Raw genomic sequence first — 17,279 nt, forward strand, 5'->3', positions numbered from 1 at the left:
AGTTATGGGTAGTGGTAGGAGGGTATGTTTTGTTTTTGTTTGTTTTGTTGTTGTTGTTGTTTTGTCTTTTCAGGAATAAGCACATCCTACAGTCAGCCCTCCTTAAAATTTTAGCAGCCTGCAGAAAATGACAAAAAACAGGGCATGCTTTGACTTTAACCACAGTCTGACAGTCCAGTCCTAGTAGTTGTAAAGGGTAGGAAAGTGCATTTCAGATCAACTGAGTTTAATAAATGAAAAGAAAAAAGAAAAAAAATGAAAATTAAACACACTGAAACAATGAGTAAGTATATGTTAAATGCTTAGCCTTCTGACTCCAGACAATTTTAAATTAGGTTAGAGTATGGTTGTAGCTTAGACTGTGTTGATTTGTGATGTGTAAGACTCCCGTGAAAGCTCTTTCTCCCTTTCTTCACAGGCAATACTCCTATTCCTACAGGCCATACTTTTTTTAGTATCCTTATGCAAGCTCATGATTGTAATTAGGTTGTTATTTTAGTCTGTGTGACTTTACAGCTGCACCAGATAGTAGTCCTACTGAGAACCACAATCTGCCTAGAATAAAAAATCTGGGACTGTAATCACATAAAGTAGTTACAGTGAGCCCAGGACTGAGAATTGCAGCCATACTGTAACATTTGATGTTAGCTAAAGCTTTTTAAGATAGATAAATAAATAAAACCTTCTAAATTTATCAAAAGTAAATGAAAGGGGAGGGGGACGTCCTTTTGCCTTGTGCCCAAACATCTGTGTATTGTACACAGATGTTTGTGTATATCAACTGAAATCCAACTATGGCTGTACTTTCATATAATAGCCACTGTGAACCACCAGCTGGAGCAGTCTGTCAAGATAATTTAAAGGCAAAAGCAAAACCAAAAAGAAATAATGAAAGTTACTTCCTCGTGTTGGATAGAAAAAAGGAACATTTTGCAGAGATTTATTCAAAATACACTTTCATTAAAGTTTGATTGTTTTAATACAGATGTGCTTTCATTTATAAAAATTTGCCTTTGACCACTAAGAAGATCTCCACCGTAAACCAGTATTTAAGGCTGTGTAGTGTTTTCACAAATCCAACAAATTTTGTTTATCCATATAGTCATGAGGAGAATGAACTCTGCCCCATATTATTAATATTATTAATATTGGGAAAAGACACAACATGGGCAGCTCGCCCCCTTCAGATGATTCATGCAGAGAGAAGCATACTTTGTTGTGTATTTGTGGAGTTTGAGGCATCATTTTGGTTGCTCGTGGAGTTACTCGGGGAATTGAATGAAAATGAAATCAAAGGCCATCATAAATGCAAAGGCTTGGCTTATGAAAAACATTTCATGAAAACAGATGTATTTTTAAAATAGTAATTACCTAATAAGATGATAAAAACAACTGAAAACTGAATTTTTAAGAGAAAGAAATAGAAATCGATACATTGTTGTTTCCTAAAAATACAGAATTTTAACCAAACAAACGGTTGACAACTGATATCTATGATATCTATCAGTGATATCTATGTTTTTAGTATTATCTTAGCCCTATTTATAATGTCAGTTTGTTACAATAACAGCCTGACATCCATCCTTTCTGACTACAATCTCTTTTTCTACCTTTAAAAAAGGCACGAAAAAGAACTAATTTATTACCTGTGATAAGAAAAGTAAAACAAATGGCTGTGGTGTTACTGTACCTTTAAGAAGGTGAGCTCAGGGTGTGGTTTCTGTCCTGGCAAAGTTTCCGGCTTGGCATGCTCATGTAAACAGAGCACCTCTACCAAATCTTGGTGAAGGCTAAGAGAAGGACAGAAGTCGGATCATGTCAGACCGCTGTCATCTGCCGACACTGGGTTCCGTGTGCTGTGGTGTATAATGGGCAGACCGGTGCCCGGTGTGTTGCTGTGTGTCACCGAGGTGCTCCCGCAGGTGGACTAGTCAGACAGGTTTGACCTAGAAGTCGCAACTGTTCACTCATTTCTGAAGGCAATGTAGGAAAGTTATCATGAAGGCAGTAGCAACTTTAGCGCTTCTGCAGCTGTATATATCTGCAACAGGTGAGTTTGAATCGACTCGGAAAACACAGGTGAGCGTAAAAACCCCGCTTCAATCTTTTTTTTTTTCTTTTCCTTTCAGCTGATCTCGTTACAGCGGAAGTTTCGGGTAATGTCCCAATCGAAACGGCCCTGTCAGCTTCACCGGGTGACATCGTTGTACTTCCGTGTTACACAGCAGGTAAAGTAACACCGTTAGTAACGAGATGGACCAAAAGTGGACGGGAAATCGTTACAGGCGGAGATCCCACTCGGCGCTTCATCGTGAGCCCTAATGGGAGTTTGAAGATCAACGGGACGATGCCTGGAGATGTGGGGAATTACCTGTGCAACTCCACACTACCTGACAACAGCTCCTTCCTGGCACGTGTGCTGCTTCAAGTAACAAGTAAGTGTATGCGCACATTTTGAATAATGAGCTCTTCGTGGTGAGGTCATGTAAGTGTTGCTTGCCTGAATTCTTTGGTACAATTCTAGCAAATGCGAACTGGTTCATCTACATAACATGTGGGCCAGTTCTCGACAGCGGCTGACTTTTATAGCTGGGTCTAAATGTGCTGTGTGCAGTTTCCCAGGCTTTCACTTTGCTGTATGCTTCTCACAGAGTACTCTAGCTTCCTTCCACAGTCCTAAGGCATGCATACTGTTTACTTAGTGTGTCTAAATTAGCCATAGGTGTGAATGTAAGTGAACATGAATGGTTGTGTGTCTCCATGTGTTTGCCCTGTCACTGACTGCTGATGTGTCCGGGGTGTACCTGGCCTTATGGTCAGTGACAAATGAGACTGGCTCCCGCGCCCCTGTGACCCTGAATTTGAGGTTAAGAAGATGGATGGGTCTATTTGTAAAGAGCGTATAGCTACACCGTGTGCACATTTATTAGGGAAGGTGTAGTTTTCAGGATGAATTTTATTATTGAATAGCTACAGTGCTCTTTATCAATCATATCTGTTAAAGTCAAACCTAAATATATTTTCCTAATTCTCTTGTTTATTTTCATCTGTTAACATCAGAATGATAAACAAAGAACTGAAGTAAAACATTTCTTATATTTAAAAAAATCATTTGCCAATATATCCATCTTTTTAACAACAGTCATAAGACTTCCGGTCAGGGAGTCTGTCAGTTTCTTGATCGGTTGACGATCAGCTTTTGTGCCACAGCCTCCAGACACTGTTCAGTGAGGTCTACTATTTTCCTTCATCATAAATCACTCATTTAAGAAAGGGTCGCAAGTTTGCAATAGGGAGTAGATCAGGTGAGAAGGTGGCAATGGTCATCATTCTGTGATCTTTAAGCTCTTTATCTGCTAACCACTCAGTGGAGTACTTCAATACCTGATCACAGTCTTCTTGAAAAATGCAGACTTTTTCCTCTATCGCTGCTTGAAGAAAGCTTCTTCTAAAAACTGGCAGTAGGCTTGGGTGCTCATTTCGAGTCCATTTTCATCCAAAACAAACAAACAAAAAAAATCCAACTGGCTCAACTTTAAAACATCAGCCCACACCAGTACCCTACCTGCAGGTTCCTGGTGCCTGATTCGAAGTGGAGCTTTGCGCCTGTTACTGGTCCAGCTGCGGCCTGCTCATCTAGTCCATCAAGAGCCACACATCATCTCATTGGTCCATAAAAACTTCTAAAAATCTCTCTTGAGATATTTCTTGGTCCTGAATACACTGAATACCTTGTACTTCTGGGTACTTTATGTAGGTTGCAGTTATGGACAACAGTGGTGGATGATTGGTTTCTGGCAGGTCAGCGTTTGATTCGCAGTTAATTTGCAATTTTTTTTCTCAGCAGGTTTCTTTTGAGACTGTTGGCTATTGGCAACAAAACATTTGATGGTTCTGTGATCACACGTCAATATATTAGAAATTTCAAGAGTGCGACATCATTCAGAAAAGAGACTAACAGCTGAAGTGTTAATTAGTAATGAGATAACATCTGTGCTCTGAAGTTTCCTAGATAGAATCATGGTTGGACATCAGGCTACATGATTATGGTAGAGAATCGTCATCATGCTGAGTTTGGCAAATGTAGTTTATTTAATATGATTACCTGTTGAGTTGTTTGCTTTTCCATATCTTTCTGACAAAGCACTCCTTCCACAGCCTTATGAGGAGTAAGTTTGGACTTTTAGGAATGGGTGTGTACAAATGTTAAAGACAAGGGGTGTGGTGGAGTTGTAACACAAAGTACAAGAGATTCTGTGTGAAACAGACCGTAACAGTCATTGTTTTATCTTGACTTTCTGGTTTTCATAATTGATTGCAAACCTAAAATCCACATTTAAACTGTACTGCTCTAGGCTAAGAGTAGAAGGTTTTCTTTCTAATACCAAATGAAACCACTGTGGGACAAGTTTGGTAAAGAGAACCTTGACACTCCACTCTTCTGCCGGGAAAATGTTTTGTGAACAAAGTGAAGCTCAATTATTCAGAAAGAACAACCACTTTCATGCTGGTGCCCAAGAGTGGGCATCATCCAAAAGGTGAAGTGTGATTGAAAGAGCATTGTGTTTGGTTTTTGCTGCTTCTCTCCTGAATAGTTTTGGTGGGCAAAATTTGTTTATCAAGGAATCTTGCAGGATAATTTCAAGGTGTCTGCATCTACAGCGGGACGTTAGCCTGAAACATCAAAGTAAATGTGCTACAGAATGACTCAGATCAAAATAAACCTGAAATTAGCTTAAGAGTATTTTTGTTTTATATGCCAAAGACAACCTATGGCCTATATTTTGGTGACTATCAGATCACATCCACTGAATGTGTTTTTCTTGCTTTTATTGGTTCATTATGACACTTTATATTTTATATTTTCCTCAACAAACATAACTTTAAAGTTGCTTACAGTATTTACTGATCAGTAATAAGTTCTTAAAGTTATCTCATAAATTCAGAAGTTACTCTGAGTGAGGTTACACGAAGTTTTAACGCACTGTATGCATTTCTCTCAGGTGGACCAGAAAATGTGTCTACATCCATCAGTCCTGCCACTGCACTGTCCAATAGGACCCTTTTCACCTATCGGGGTTCATCCGTTACTTTAAGGTGCTCCAGCTCCTCCTACTCGTCTCAGCACCTGACCTGGGCCTTCAGAGGTGATTCGTCAAGCAACGACTCGCTGGTTTCTGGCTCTGGATCGTCCCTGGAATTCACGATACAGGACATTCAGCCCAGCGCTCAAGGATTTTACAGCTGCAGGGCCCACAACCCTGTTTCAAATGTGACAGTCAACAGTAGCACGGAGCTGCTAGTGTACTGTAAGTATCATGGACAGGATGCTCTGCTGTGACTGTAAGCTTGACAGTGTAAAGTGGGATTTTATGTATGTTTATGTATGTTTGAATCAAAGACTGAGCTTTGGTTTAATGGCAAAGAAAAGCAGCAGGGCTGAGTACTGTATAGCTTTAAGTTTGTTGACATGCGGGCCTGAGTTTTAGTGCTGATATTAATGTGATCATTTTCATATAAACACACCTACTGTTTATGCACTCTCCCCTTTTCATTTAAAAAACACATCCTTCACTTTAGCATGCCTACTAAAACTAAATGGCTCTTCAAGTACAACTTGAGGTCGAACCCACAAAAAGAAACTGAGTGTTTTAGGTTTATAATGAATGTTAGTCAGTAAGCTACAAAACTGTAGGCATGTGGAAATGTTTGCACAGACATTCCTGGACAGAAAAGCTGAATAAAATATTTAGTTATTCACAGTTTTATCGGTAAAACTGCTAGCTGAGCATTAAAAGATAATCCAGTCCAGTTCGGAGTGGCGTGGAGACTACTTTTCCCCTCTTAAATGATGTGACTACATTAAATAAACATGTAACCTCTTGCTGTGCTACAAGAGAGAATATGATAGAGGGCAAGCAAGTCTGTGGAGGGAACAAAAAATGCATACTGAGAGATGTTTTGATGGGCTGAAAAAAAGCTGAGTCAGTACCCACCAGCAGCTGAGATGAGGGAAAATGAATGCCAGGAAAGGTCAAAACATGCTATCCAGGCCTCACTGAAAATATTACACTCAAACACTGTAACTGTAATGTTTAACCGTGGCGTAACTGTGGAATGATTTTATCTTTGTCGCTTACGTTACGAGGAAAAAAAATACCATATGTGCAGGGTAAGGAGGCTGTGGCGGTTTATTGAGTCACTGCGATAACAATACATTGAATCTACTTCCTGAAATGTTTGCACGCAGCTTGTTCTCTGTTTTCGCTGACTTCCTGTAGCTTGCTTTTCACCACGGAAAAATCAAATCCACTTTTACTGAATGTTTGGAAATAATAGGCTTGTTTTATATATCAGGTAACACTTTGTTTTACAGTTCCAGTATTTTCTTAAAATTTGTTTGAGCACAATTGTTATGTAAATGTTTGGACAGCAGAGACAGAGGTTAACTAATATACGTCCATTTAAGCAAATTATTTCAGTCTTTGCTCGACAGTATGCAAATGTTTACAGGTTTTTATGCTGTGTTTGAAAGAAGAAATTTTCTTTAATGAAATCATAATAAATGATTATTTACTCTGCTTTATATGAAGGTTACAAAGGATAACTAAACTCAAACAGCCTTCTCTCTTCTTCCTACTTGGAATTAATACTGAATGAAACAACTGAAGTTTCAATTCACTTCAGTTCAATTCATTATATAGTGTCAAATCACAACAAAAGATGCCTCAAGGTGCTTTATATTGTAAAGTAATGTCCCTACAAAAATACAGAGAAAACCCCAACAATCATGTGACCACCTATGAGCAAGAACTTTGGTCACAGTGGGAAGGAAAAACTCCCTGGTGACAGGAAGAAACCTCCAGCAGAAGCAGGCTCAGGGAGGAACGGCCACTCAGGTGCTTTAAATTTCACCAGAACATTTAGTAATTAGTGGAAAATTTGGCATCAGAAATTGGTTTCTTCTTTATTCAGCTGCTCCCTTTAGGGGTCTACTTCCATCTTATCCCATCTCTAGCATTCTCCTCTGTCACACCAACTCTCTGCATGTCCTCTTTCACTACTTGCATGAATCTCCTCTGTTTTCTTCCTATTATCCTCCTGTCTGGCAGCTCCATCTTAAACATCCTTTATCCAGTATATCTGTTCTCATTCTTGGGCAGATATCCAAACTGTCTCAGCCTTGCCTCTCTAACGCTGTGTCCAAACTGCTCAACCTGGGATGTCTGATGTACTCCTTTCTAATCCTGTTCCTCCTGGTCACTCTCAACAACTCTGCCACCTCCAGCTCGATGTCCAGTCTTTTTGTTAGAGCCACTATCTCCAAACCATACATCACATCGAGTCTTACTATTATCTTGTAAATCTTCCCTGTCACTCCTTCTATCACATCCCCCCCCAACCCTCGTTTTTACCCACTCCACCGTGCCAGTCTCTCTATTCCCTATCTCGTGCACTGTCCGTTGTTTTGGTTGACCCTAGATCAACCCCAGACATAAGAGTGAAGTATCAAAAGTTAAATTGTTATTCTAAGTAAAGATAAGCTCTTTTAGTACAAAATCATGGATAGATTGAATGTGCAATGGCACTCTAAACACTTTACAGAATCTGTAACAGGATCAGACAGACCAAAAGTGAGCACATGATCAAACGATCAATGTGCAAAAACGTGTTAACTGAATGATAGAAGAGCATCACAAGTGCAGAACTTGATAGCTTGTAGTCTCTAAAGCAGCTTTTCAGAGCAGAAACAAGCTAACACTTTGTGCTAACACCTCAAAGCTTTTCAAAAACGATTTGAACATCAAAGAACGCTAACTGGCATAGACGTACCACGCAGTGACCTATGATTAACCCTTTATGGGGGATCTTGAAGCCTGATTAAGCCAAGCATTCCTGGCATAACATTCCCGACATCTTTGGACTTTGATAACGTGCTCGTGAAGCTCAAGTGCAGCTTTTGTTAAGGAAAACAAGGCAAACCTAATGTGAGGGAATTCTTAAGAGATGTATGTATTATTGTCATGTGTAACAAAAATATTTTTAGTAAACAAAACCTTAAAACAAAAACACTTAGGTAAAGGTTTAACAGAAAAATCTTTGTTAAAATTTGCTCTTAATGAGTTTTGCTTTAAGCAGCTTGAGGTGGCTGTTATTGTGATTTGGCTCTATATAAATAAAATGGAACTGAAATGATCTGAATATCCTTTCCTGACCATACAGGAGTGAAGGCGAAATATTTAAATGACAGCATTCATACTGCACAGTTGATTTCTTGCTTTTTTCTTTTTTTTGTTTAAGCTCATTACTGATGCTTTTATTTATTTTTCTCCTAATTAGATGTCTCAGACAGACACCCTGAGTGTAAATGGACTCTGACACAGAACACCTCTCTAGTCCAGTTCACCTGCACTTGGTTGGAAGTTTATCCCACCCCAAAGCTACGTTGGGATATGGGACCATTCCAGGTGGCGGACAGCCTCAATGTTACGATGAGCCGCTCCACGCTGTCAGACGGGCAGACCGTGAACTGCACAGCCCAGGACCAGCACCTCGGCCCAGAAAAAGAGAAGTCGTGTTCGTTTACCCTCAGTAAGCTTGTTGTAGGGAAATGAGCCTCTTAATGATCCTGAGATGTGCAACCGCTGAATCTTTAATGTACTTTTACTTTTGACTTAAGAAGCCACAGAGCCACACTGACACTCGCTGCTGTCAATCACTGTTTATAGTGCTGACATTACATTTATGTCAAGGGTTGAGCTTCTGTGCAGGTAGTATATTTGATTACTCAGAATCACAATAGTTTATTATTCCCAGGGAGGAAGTTACTTTGTGACAATAAAAAAAGGCCACTTGGAGAGCACAAAGGGTGTGACCTTGACCTTGAGCTTGACCCAATTTACGCCAAAATCAAATCAGCTCAAGGTGTTACTGGTGTCTACCATCACACAAAATTTCAACATGGTAGCTTGAAAACTGTGGACACTATAATGCTAATAAACAGACAGACAAACAAATAGAATCAATTACATACTCTCTCTCCCTTTGGAGGAAGAACGAAAACTATGAAACAGAAAAGTGCAAATAAAACTAAATAAATAAACACTGTAATATTCAAAAATATACACTCAAAGCAAAATAAAAGTTAAACAATATCACGTGCAACATTTACTAGATGATGACATGTGAAAATAATTCAGGCATCGGTCTGTAATCACTGATTACTCATAGGATTCGTCCATAACTTGAACACCATCCTCACACTGACTTCACAGAGTGAAGCTCCACACCCACAACGTCACCAGCCTTCCAGATCAGTGTGAGCCTGTTGGTGTACACCACCCTCTGCTGCCCCAGCACACCAGTGGATGGCACTGGCCACCACAGACTCCTCAAATTAAAAACAAAAAACAAATTAGTGCAGATCTACACCCAGATTATTTTGTCTCAAGTTTTCGGTTTTTAAAAATTGCAAAATGCAAATTGCATTGTGGGTATTTTGTCAGATGATCTTTCTGTTTAAAAATCCAATTAAATCTGATGAAACAGCTCTATGGTACAGCCCTATAAAATTACATGGTTCTTAACAGGAACATTACCTATAATTTAATATTTTCCAAATAAGAGTGTGTGAAAAAAGTCTTAGAAGATAACGCACACAATGTCACTTTTGTCTAACATACAGTTTTTCCTTCAGGGACAGAGTTTCTGTAAAAACGTCACAGTAAACTGAAACCATCCGCATGACCAGATATTATGTGACGTATGTGAGAAAAATATGTGCTGCAGGAGTAGGAACTATGTGAGCAATGCATATTTTACTTAGAGAATGATGGCACCCTCCCTTGAAGCCAACAGGTCAAAGATTTCTGGTCACAATGTGTAAAAAGGGGAACCAATTTTGAGTCACAACCCAGGAAAACTGATTATGTTTAGCATTACTCCAGAAATATGGCTAACATTGCCATATTCGTCATAAATGTAAAAGTAACTTCATTAGGACTAATCCTAATTATTGAGTATTGTTTTTAACATTCATATGAAGTACCATAATATTTATTCGATTTAGCTTTCCAGCCCTGACAAGAGTAACACTTAGCAGTGTGCTCATGAGAACACAACGCAGGGCATGTGGGCAGTTAGTGAGTCACCCAGTTGTGTAAAGGTTATCATCACATGAATGCCTTATTCAAACAATGAGTTGATGCAGCAGGATGTGAGTTGCTGTTCTCTTATCAGCCTTCTTCTGTGAATCAGAAACACTGAACAAAAATGACATTTTGTCAAACAAATTGAGTAAAATTCCAAAATATTCTTATTTATTTACAAATTGCAATTGATATTTACTGGAGAAACAAAGCAATAGTCCAACCAGTTTGGACGTCATGAAAAAGTATGAACAGTGTCAGGTTTAGAGCCGGAGTGATTGGTTGATATATCAAATAGCAGATATCAGCGTTTTTAAAATAAAAAAAAACTAAAATTTAAAAACAAAAAAGGTGTGGAAAAGTGTCAAAATACTGAAAAGACATTTATTTTGAAGTTGGAATTCATCCAAAATAAAAACAAACCTTGGGCTTTTGCATGAAAACAACACAGTGATATTATTGCAGTACCAAAACTGTCACCAGAGGGGAAGAAGAAGCTATAAAATTCCACTTCTGAGCTAAGCCATGTAGCAAGGTATTTTGGTGTAGTTTTGTCCTCATCAGCCAGCATGACTCATAGAAAGGGATTGTTTGGTCTTCATAACAGACCAAAACCCCCCAAACATATTGGGTTAATTTATCAGGGGTTTTTTTTTTTGTTTTTTTGTTTTTTTGTTTGTTTTTTTAAGCAGCATTTTTTTTTTTTCACTGAAAACATATGATCAGTATGATCTTCTGCTCTTTTGCTCTCTTGCTAAGAGTTAGATAAGAAGACCAGAAGGTCAACAGCACTCATGTCTGTACAGTATATGTAAGGTTTCTACAAGAAGACAGCTTATTTCCAGTGTTTATTTATCGATATTGGCTCAAACCTCAGTAAACCACAAAATGTTAGTTTTGAAAGTAAGGGGTTAATTAGAGAGCTGAAATCTGCATTTTGTTTTTAAGTGTGGTCAGGCCTGGTTTTTGGTCTTCATTTTCATTTACAGTCTTAATGTTGTGCTGAAGTGTTTCCTGGCCACAGCTTTGCGTTTTCTGCTAAGAAATATTTGTCCCCTCTTGATTTTTCTTCTTCTTTTTTTGCATACTTGTCACACTTACATGTTTCAGATCAGAAACCCAGATAAATACAAAGTGTCGCTTTCACTGCTCGGCTGTAAAACTTGGGTAATTTGGACACCCAAGTTTGTGAATGTGATAACTCAAGGATGAAGCTAAAAAGCTATCCAAAGTACCTGGCTATTGTGAAGAAGTTGTTAAATCACAAATTAACTTAACCACATTTTTTTTGGGGGGGGGGGGAAGCTGAGTTCAATTTCATTACACAACCATTCCTCATTACTGCCAGACCTAAATCACCAAAACAGAGCCTGTCTGACATAGTAAAGTAGACTAAAAGATCTCAAAGAGCAACACATCATGTCATGATCCAAAGAAACTCAAGAACAGATGAAAAACAAAGTTATTGAAAGTCTGGAAAGGGTTACAGAGCTATTTCTAAGGCTTTGGGAGTCCGGTGAACCACAGTTAGAGCTATTAAGCGCAAATGGAGAAAACTTGGAAGAGTGGTGAACCTTTCCCAGGAGTGGCTGGTATACCAAAATTACTCAAAGAACACACTGATGACTCAACGGGAAGTTACAAAATAACACAGAACAACATCTAAAGAACTACAAGCCTCACTCGCCTCACTTGGGTTCAGCAGAGGTGTTCATGATTCAACAATAAGAAAGAGAAAGAAATATTCTGTGGACTGATGAGACAAAAGGTTAACTTTCTGCAAGGCTTGTGTCCCGTTACATCTTGCATTCATATAAAGGACGTCGTACCTGCAGTCAAACGTAGTGATGGTAGTGCAATGCTGCTTCAGTGGGTAGACAACTTGCTGTAATTAATGGAAGCATGAATTCTGCTACCAGAAAATCGTGAAGAATGTCCAGCCTTGGGTCGTACACTGAAGTTCAAGCGTACTCTGATTATGCAGCAGGAAAATGATGTGAAACACACCAGCAAGTCCATCTCTGAATGGTTCAGTAAAGGCAAAATGAAGGTTTTTGGACTTAAATCAAATTGAGATGCTTTGGCAAGACCTTAAAAAGGCCGTTCATGCTCGATGTGGCTCAATTAAAACTATTCTGGAAAGGAGAGTGGGCCAAAATTCCTCCACAGCAATGCCGCAATGCAATCAGTTACAGTTCTTGCATCCAAGGGTAGTACAAACAGTTAGGTTTGGGGAGCGATTACTATTTCACATAGGCCAAGTCGGCTTGGATATTTTTTCTTCCTCTTAATAAATGAAATAATTATTTAACAACTGCACTTTTTGTTTGTTTGTTTGGGTTATCTTTGTCTAATATCAAAACTTGTTTGATGATCTGAAACATTTAAGTGTGACAAATGTGCAAAAAATAGGAACTTGGGAGTAGGGCAAATACTTTTCAAGTAAGATTCCTCAAATGCTTTATATCCCACATAAATCAAGTTTTTTAAATGTAGATACATTTGACTTTTTTTTAAAATATCTGACTGAAATGATAAAGTACCTGATTTATTTATTTTTCCCTCCTCTCTCACTCTGTCAGAGCTTCCCTTCCCCGAAGGCGAACCATTGGTCTCTACTCTGGAGGCGAGCAACGTAACACTTACATGCACTGAGACCACGTCCAAGCCCCCTGCAATCACCACATGGAGAAAGGGTGTACAGCAGGACTACATTGAATCTGGATCAAAATACATCCTGTCTCTGGAAGGCCCGGTCTTCAAGCTGACCATAGTAAACGTCACTAAGGAGGACGAAGGCTTCTATTTCTGCCACAGTGAGAACCCACTCGGACTACGCGAGCTGGAAGTGGAGCTCACTGTGAAGAGTTGAGTTTTGAATAAGAGGAATATCCTGGCATGAGTGACTTTACAGAATAGATCATTTGCATGTCTTTGCATTTTTTTCAATGTCTGCGTGAGATAACAACTAGACATTAAGCAGAGGCGTAAACAGCATGCTAGTCACCACAGGTGTTGACTCCACCTCTGGAATCCAGATAAACCTGCTGCTCCACCCTTTTTTGTACTTCATAACTTCTGTTGCCTTTTTTGGTTTCAGCAGCCTCTTCCGCGTACACAGGAGTGGTCATCGGCATATTTATAGCAGCACTGATTGTAGGGTCAGCTGTCATCATAGCCAAAGTTGTCTACAACAGCAGAGACCGGATTTGCCTGGGTAATTTTTTTTTCTCTTTTCATAAATAAAATTGCATCAATAATAGCGTCAGCCTCTGATCACATAACACTCCACATGCTGTATCTGCATTTTAAATTCACAGGAACTGTATAAAACATGAAAATCCACTAATACTGATGCCATTCTTTGTGTTTGTGTTTTTGTGTCAATAGGTGGCTTTGGGTGAGTATTTCATATTTGCTTATGTCATAGATACTAAATGCTTACTTTAGTTGCTCAGTCCATATAGATTGAGTTAAAGTACTTTATGCACATCTGTGTTGCATTTGAAATGCATTGGGGGGGTTTTTCCGTTTAAAAGCAAGTCACGCACTTTCATAGCCCTTTGAAACTTTTTTCATACTGTATGCTAATTTATCAAGTAGTACCATTATTTTCTAGTAGTTCTTTTTACCCCTCGGCTGTAAAAGGCAGATGGGGTGTTGTGGTCACACCGCCCGATGGGAAGGTGGGCAGGTGATTTGAACTCCCAAGTTTATGGATGTGATAACTCGAGAACGACGCGAAATAGGAGCGTCAAGTTCATACCATAGGTGTATCTACTAAAAATTTCAGACAAGTTCCAATCTCAGTGACCTCATTCTCAGGTCAGGGTCAGAGGTCAATCTTGTGATTGTAATAACTCGAGCACGAGGTGATGTAGGATTTTGAAGTTGATACCATAGATGTATCTATTAAAAATCTTGCCATTATTTTCTTTTTAAGTTAGAATACAAGAAACCTAAAATTATGAGCATTTGTGCTTTTACAAATATGGAAGAATCTCAGAGAAAGCACAAAAAGTAAATCCTACCATCTATACATCTTCAGCACCCTTAAGAGTAATTCCACCTCTGAGCGGTAGACGATATCTTGATACCATGCTCAGCCTGCACACACTTGCTGCTGCTTTTACAAGCTGCTTTGCAACTCACCTCTACTGCAGCTGCTCCATTTCATACAGCTTCTAACTGATTTTTGCTGTCACTGATGTCTGCCCACACATTTTAGCTTGCACAGAGGGGGTCAAACTCCAGTTTTGTGATTGAAAGTGTGCTCTGCTTCTGGCGCCACCTTATTTAAAAAGAAAACGCTTCTTTAAAACTCTTCACCTTACATGGCAGAACTGCGTAAAACAAGTTCTTCAGCTAAATTATCATAGTTGTTTAGTTGGAGCACTAGCACATATAAAACTTAATTTGCTGAACTGAAGAATTTTAGCTTGTGGTCTTTATGATGGTCATTCACATTAAACACATTTCTCCAAAGCACTTTTAGTGGCCAAAAACTCCAAAATGGTGTCTTTGGTTTTGGTCAAAGTCATCTCTGGAATGTGGACTGAACAAAACTGTCTAACTAATACTCAGCGAAGATCAGTTTTAAAGATTTAGGCTGCACGTGCGCCCCTGTGTCATACTATTCTCACCTCTGCAGGCAAGTGGATGACGACGGCGGAGACGTGCTGAGTCTGGTGGAGTCGGATGACGAACAAGTCTTCCAAGATGCAGTTCCCCGGCTGCCTCCAATAACCAACGGACATCACACAACACTTGTGCAGATACATCGAATCCCATCGAGTAGGACTTAATCACGGCAATTTATACGTTTTCTCATTTCAGTGTAAAAATATTTTGTAATATAAAAACGTCCCTCTTTCATTCAGGTGATCACGAGGATGCAGAAACTGCTGACACAAGTCCACAGCAGCAGGAGGATACCGTACAGACGGAAGAGCCAGTGGAACTTGTAGAATTTTAGGTATTGGGGATTTTTTTTAGAGCAATGTTTAGTTTTAGGTAAATTTACTCCTGAAGAGAATGTGAACAGAATCGGTGGCAGAAACCTTTTTGTCCTTCCTTTCTATTTTTTTTTTTTTCTTTTTAAGATTCTAAATTTTTGTAAATTTATTTTATGATTGATTTTTGTTTATACAGTATGTAAAAATAAATAAATGTAATACAGTGAATGTGTTTGAACAAATATTCTTTGCATGTTTTTATGAGTTTTGTATTTTTAAAGGTCTTCACTATGTACAGTATGCAGACCAATATATGTGACCTTTGACTATCTCGGTCTAGAATTCAACTCTGCTGCAGAACTATTTTTTTTAAAAATGCAGCAGAGTCAGTTCGTCACTCATCTGGGATTTATGCTACGTGTGAAACAAACTTGACTCACTCAAAAATATTTACATGAGATCTATGTGAGAGGGAAAACTAAAATTAAAAACTCTAAAGGGTTTGACAAAAAATTTGTTGATTTACACAAAATTATTCAATATTATTAGAAATGATTATTGGTGTCCTTTTAATGCAAAAGTACAATTGAGTCTCTCATCCACCTTCTCAGTTTTTATAAAGAAGATTTTACTGGATAATTAATAGTAAAAATAATTCACTGTGTAAAACCATCAAAATCAATCAGTTTTATGGCTCTGCCACTGTATCAAATGTAAATATTCCCTATAAAAAATGTAATGCTGTTGTTTCTTTTAAAGGAGACAGATGGATCATTTGAATGGCACTTTAAATCCAAACGGTCTGCAGGCTTTAATAATGCATTAGGTTGTTAAAAGGAGATCCAGCCTCACACGTAACTGTCTGGAAATGGGTGCTCTGATATATTAATAATTCATGGTACATATTTAAGATGATGTGTACACAGTACAGAGACTTTTTCACTGCTTTTGAGGCAGCTGTAATGTAATGTAATTCTATGGCTATGATCACACCAAGATTGTATATTGTTCTTTTACATTAAAACAAACCTTAATAGTCACACACATTATTTGGACACCAAATAAAGAAGAATTTACCGGTTCGAAAAACAATAGGAGACAACGCGACATGAAATGAACATGTATAAAAAAAAAAAAAAAAAAAAAAAAAAAAAAAAAGATTAACATTATTGAAAGTTACGGATCATCAGGTATTTAAACTGTTTTCATGCACTTTGTATAGAAAGTTGTTCTGAAAGGTTTTTTTTTTTTTTTTGTTTGTTTGTTCTTGTAAAGATATTTGATACTTGATTTGCAGGACAGAACCAAAAGGGGAAATAAAGGACAAAAATAGCAAAGCAAATATTTTGTGAATATTTGTGTACGTTTACAGAAATGTTACATTACTGTACTCCTCTATATCAGCAAGAAACATTTTACTCCAATATAAAATTTGGGTGCAAAAATCTTACTTTAAAGATTTTTGCACTTAAACACCCAAAGGCGATCACTGTATACTAAAGAGACTCATTTTCAAAAAGAATGGTTATTTACACCCTCCCATTTGTTTCATATTATAATAAATATTGATATATAAAACACAACCTACATGAACAAGAAATAACCCCCAAGTTGTATTTCTCAATGACACAAATGAATTCACAAATATAGAAGTCTCTGTTGTTAATAGATCAATACTCATTCCCTGTAATTCAGTTTGAACAATTTTGTCTTTAAAAAGTCGAAATTATTCAGTGTAATCTCAACTAATAATGATAACATTCTCCAATATAGCTAGAAGAAGAAGAAAAAACAAGCGAGTAAAGTACAGTAGGCCAAAGTACAGTAGGCCAAAAGTAATCATGCATGATGCAAGAGAGCAAAGCTTGTAAATAAACTTCACCTGAAGGCTTAGTTTTCACAGGATTTTCACTTTGTAGTTTTGCACATTTTCTGTTGTGCTGATTCAAATAAAAAGCTAAATATTGTTTATGAATATTTTAGTGACAAAATTTCATATTAAATGTGAACTTCAACCCAAACAGTTGACCAAAGGTACCAGGGTATTTTCCACTATCATAATAGGGGCGTGTCAGTGTGTGTGTGTGTGTATGTGTGTGTAAGAGAGAGACCCCACTGACAAAAAAAAGTCCTTCCACGTCCCTGAATCACTGACTTTGGGTTTAATAAAGCAAAC

At 38.2% G+C, this 17,279-nt stretch overlaps 1 protein-coding gene across 2 annotated transcripts; it reads left to right on the forward strand.

The window, feature by feature from the left end:
• Nucleotides 1-1,669: 1,669 nt before the first annotated feature.
• Nucleotides 1,670-17,070, forward strand: vsig10 (V-set and immunoglobulin domain containing 10). 2 transcript variants are annotated; one of them, XM_031746972.2, is made up of 9 exons: nt 1,670-2,050; nt 2,130-2,435; nt 5,004-5,309; nt 8,341-8,592; nt 12,731-13,015; nt 13,249-13,365; nt 13,539-13,548; nt 14,800-14,942; nt 15,029-17,070. In XM_031746972.2, the coding sequence occupies exons 1-9, from the start codon at nt 1,999-2,001 to the stop codon at nt 15,121-15,123; spliced, it is 1,566 nt and encodes a 521-aa protein (XP_031602832.1). In that variant the 5' UTR covers nt 1,670-1,998; the 3' UTR covers nt 15,124-17,070. The 2 variants fall into 2 exon arrangements, with proteins under 2 accessions (XP_031602832.1, XP_031602839.1); XM_031746979.2 differs by having other exon boundaries at nt 13,252-13,365.
• Nucleotides 17,071-17,279: the final 209 nt, after the last annotated feature.

Source organism: Oreochromis aureus, linkage group 12 (assembly GCF_013358895.1).
Source record: "Oreochromis aureus strain Israel breed Guangdong linkage group 12, ZZ_aureus, whole genome shotgun sequence".
NCBI lineage: Eukaryota > Metazoa > Chordata > Actinopteri > Cichliformes > Cichlidae > Oreochromis > Oreochromis aureus.

Excerpts from the sequence above, each read along its gene's own strand:
- vsig10 (XM_031746972.2), top strand. The coding sequence starts at position 1,999 with ATGAAGGCAGTAGCAACTTTAGCGCTTCTGCAGCTGTATATATCTGCA. Across the intron at positions 5,310-8,340 it reads CACGGAGCTGCTAGTGTACT|ATGTCTCAGACAGACACCCT; the intron begins GTAAGTATCATG and ends TCTCCTAATTAG. Across the intron at positions 13,016-13,248 it reads AGTGGAGCTCACTGTGAAGA|CAGCCTCTTCCGCGTACACA; the intron begins GTTGAGTTTTGA and ends TTTTGGTTTCAG.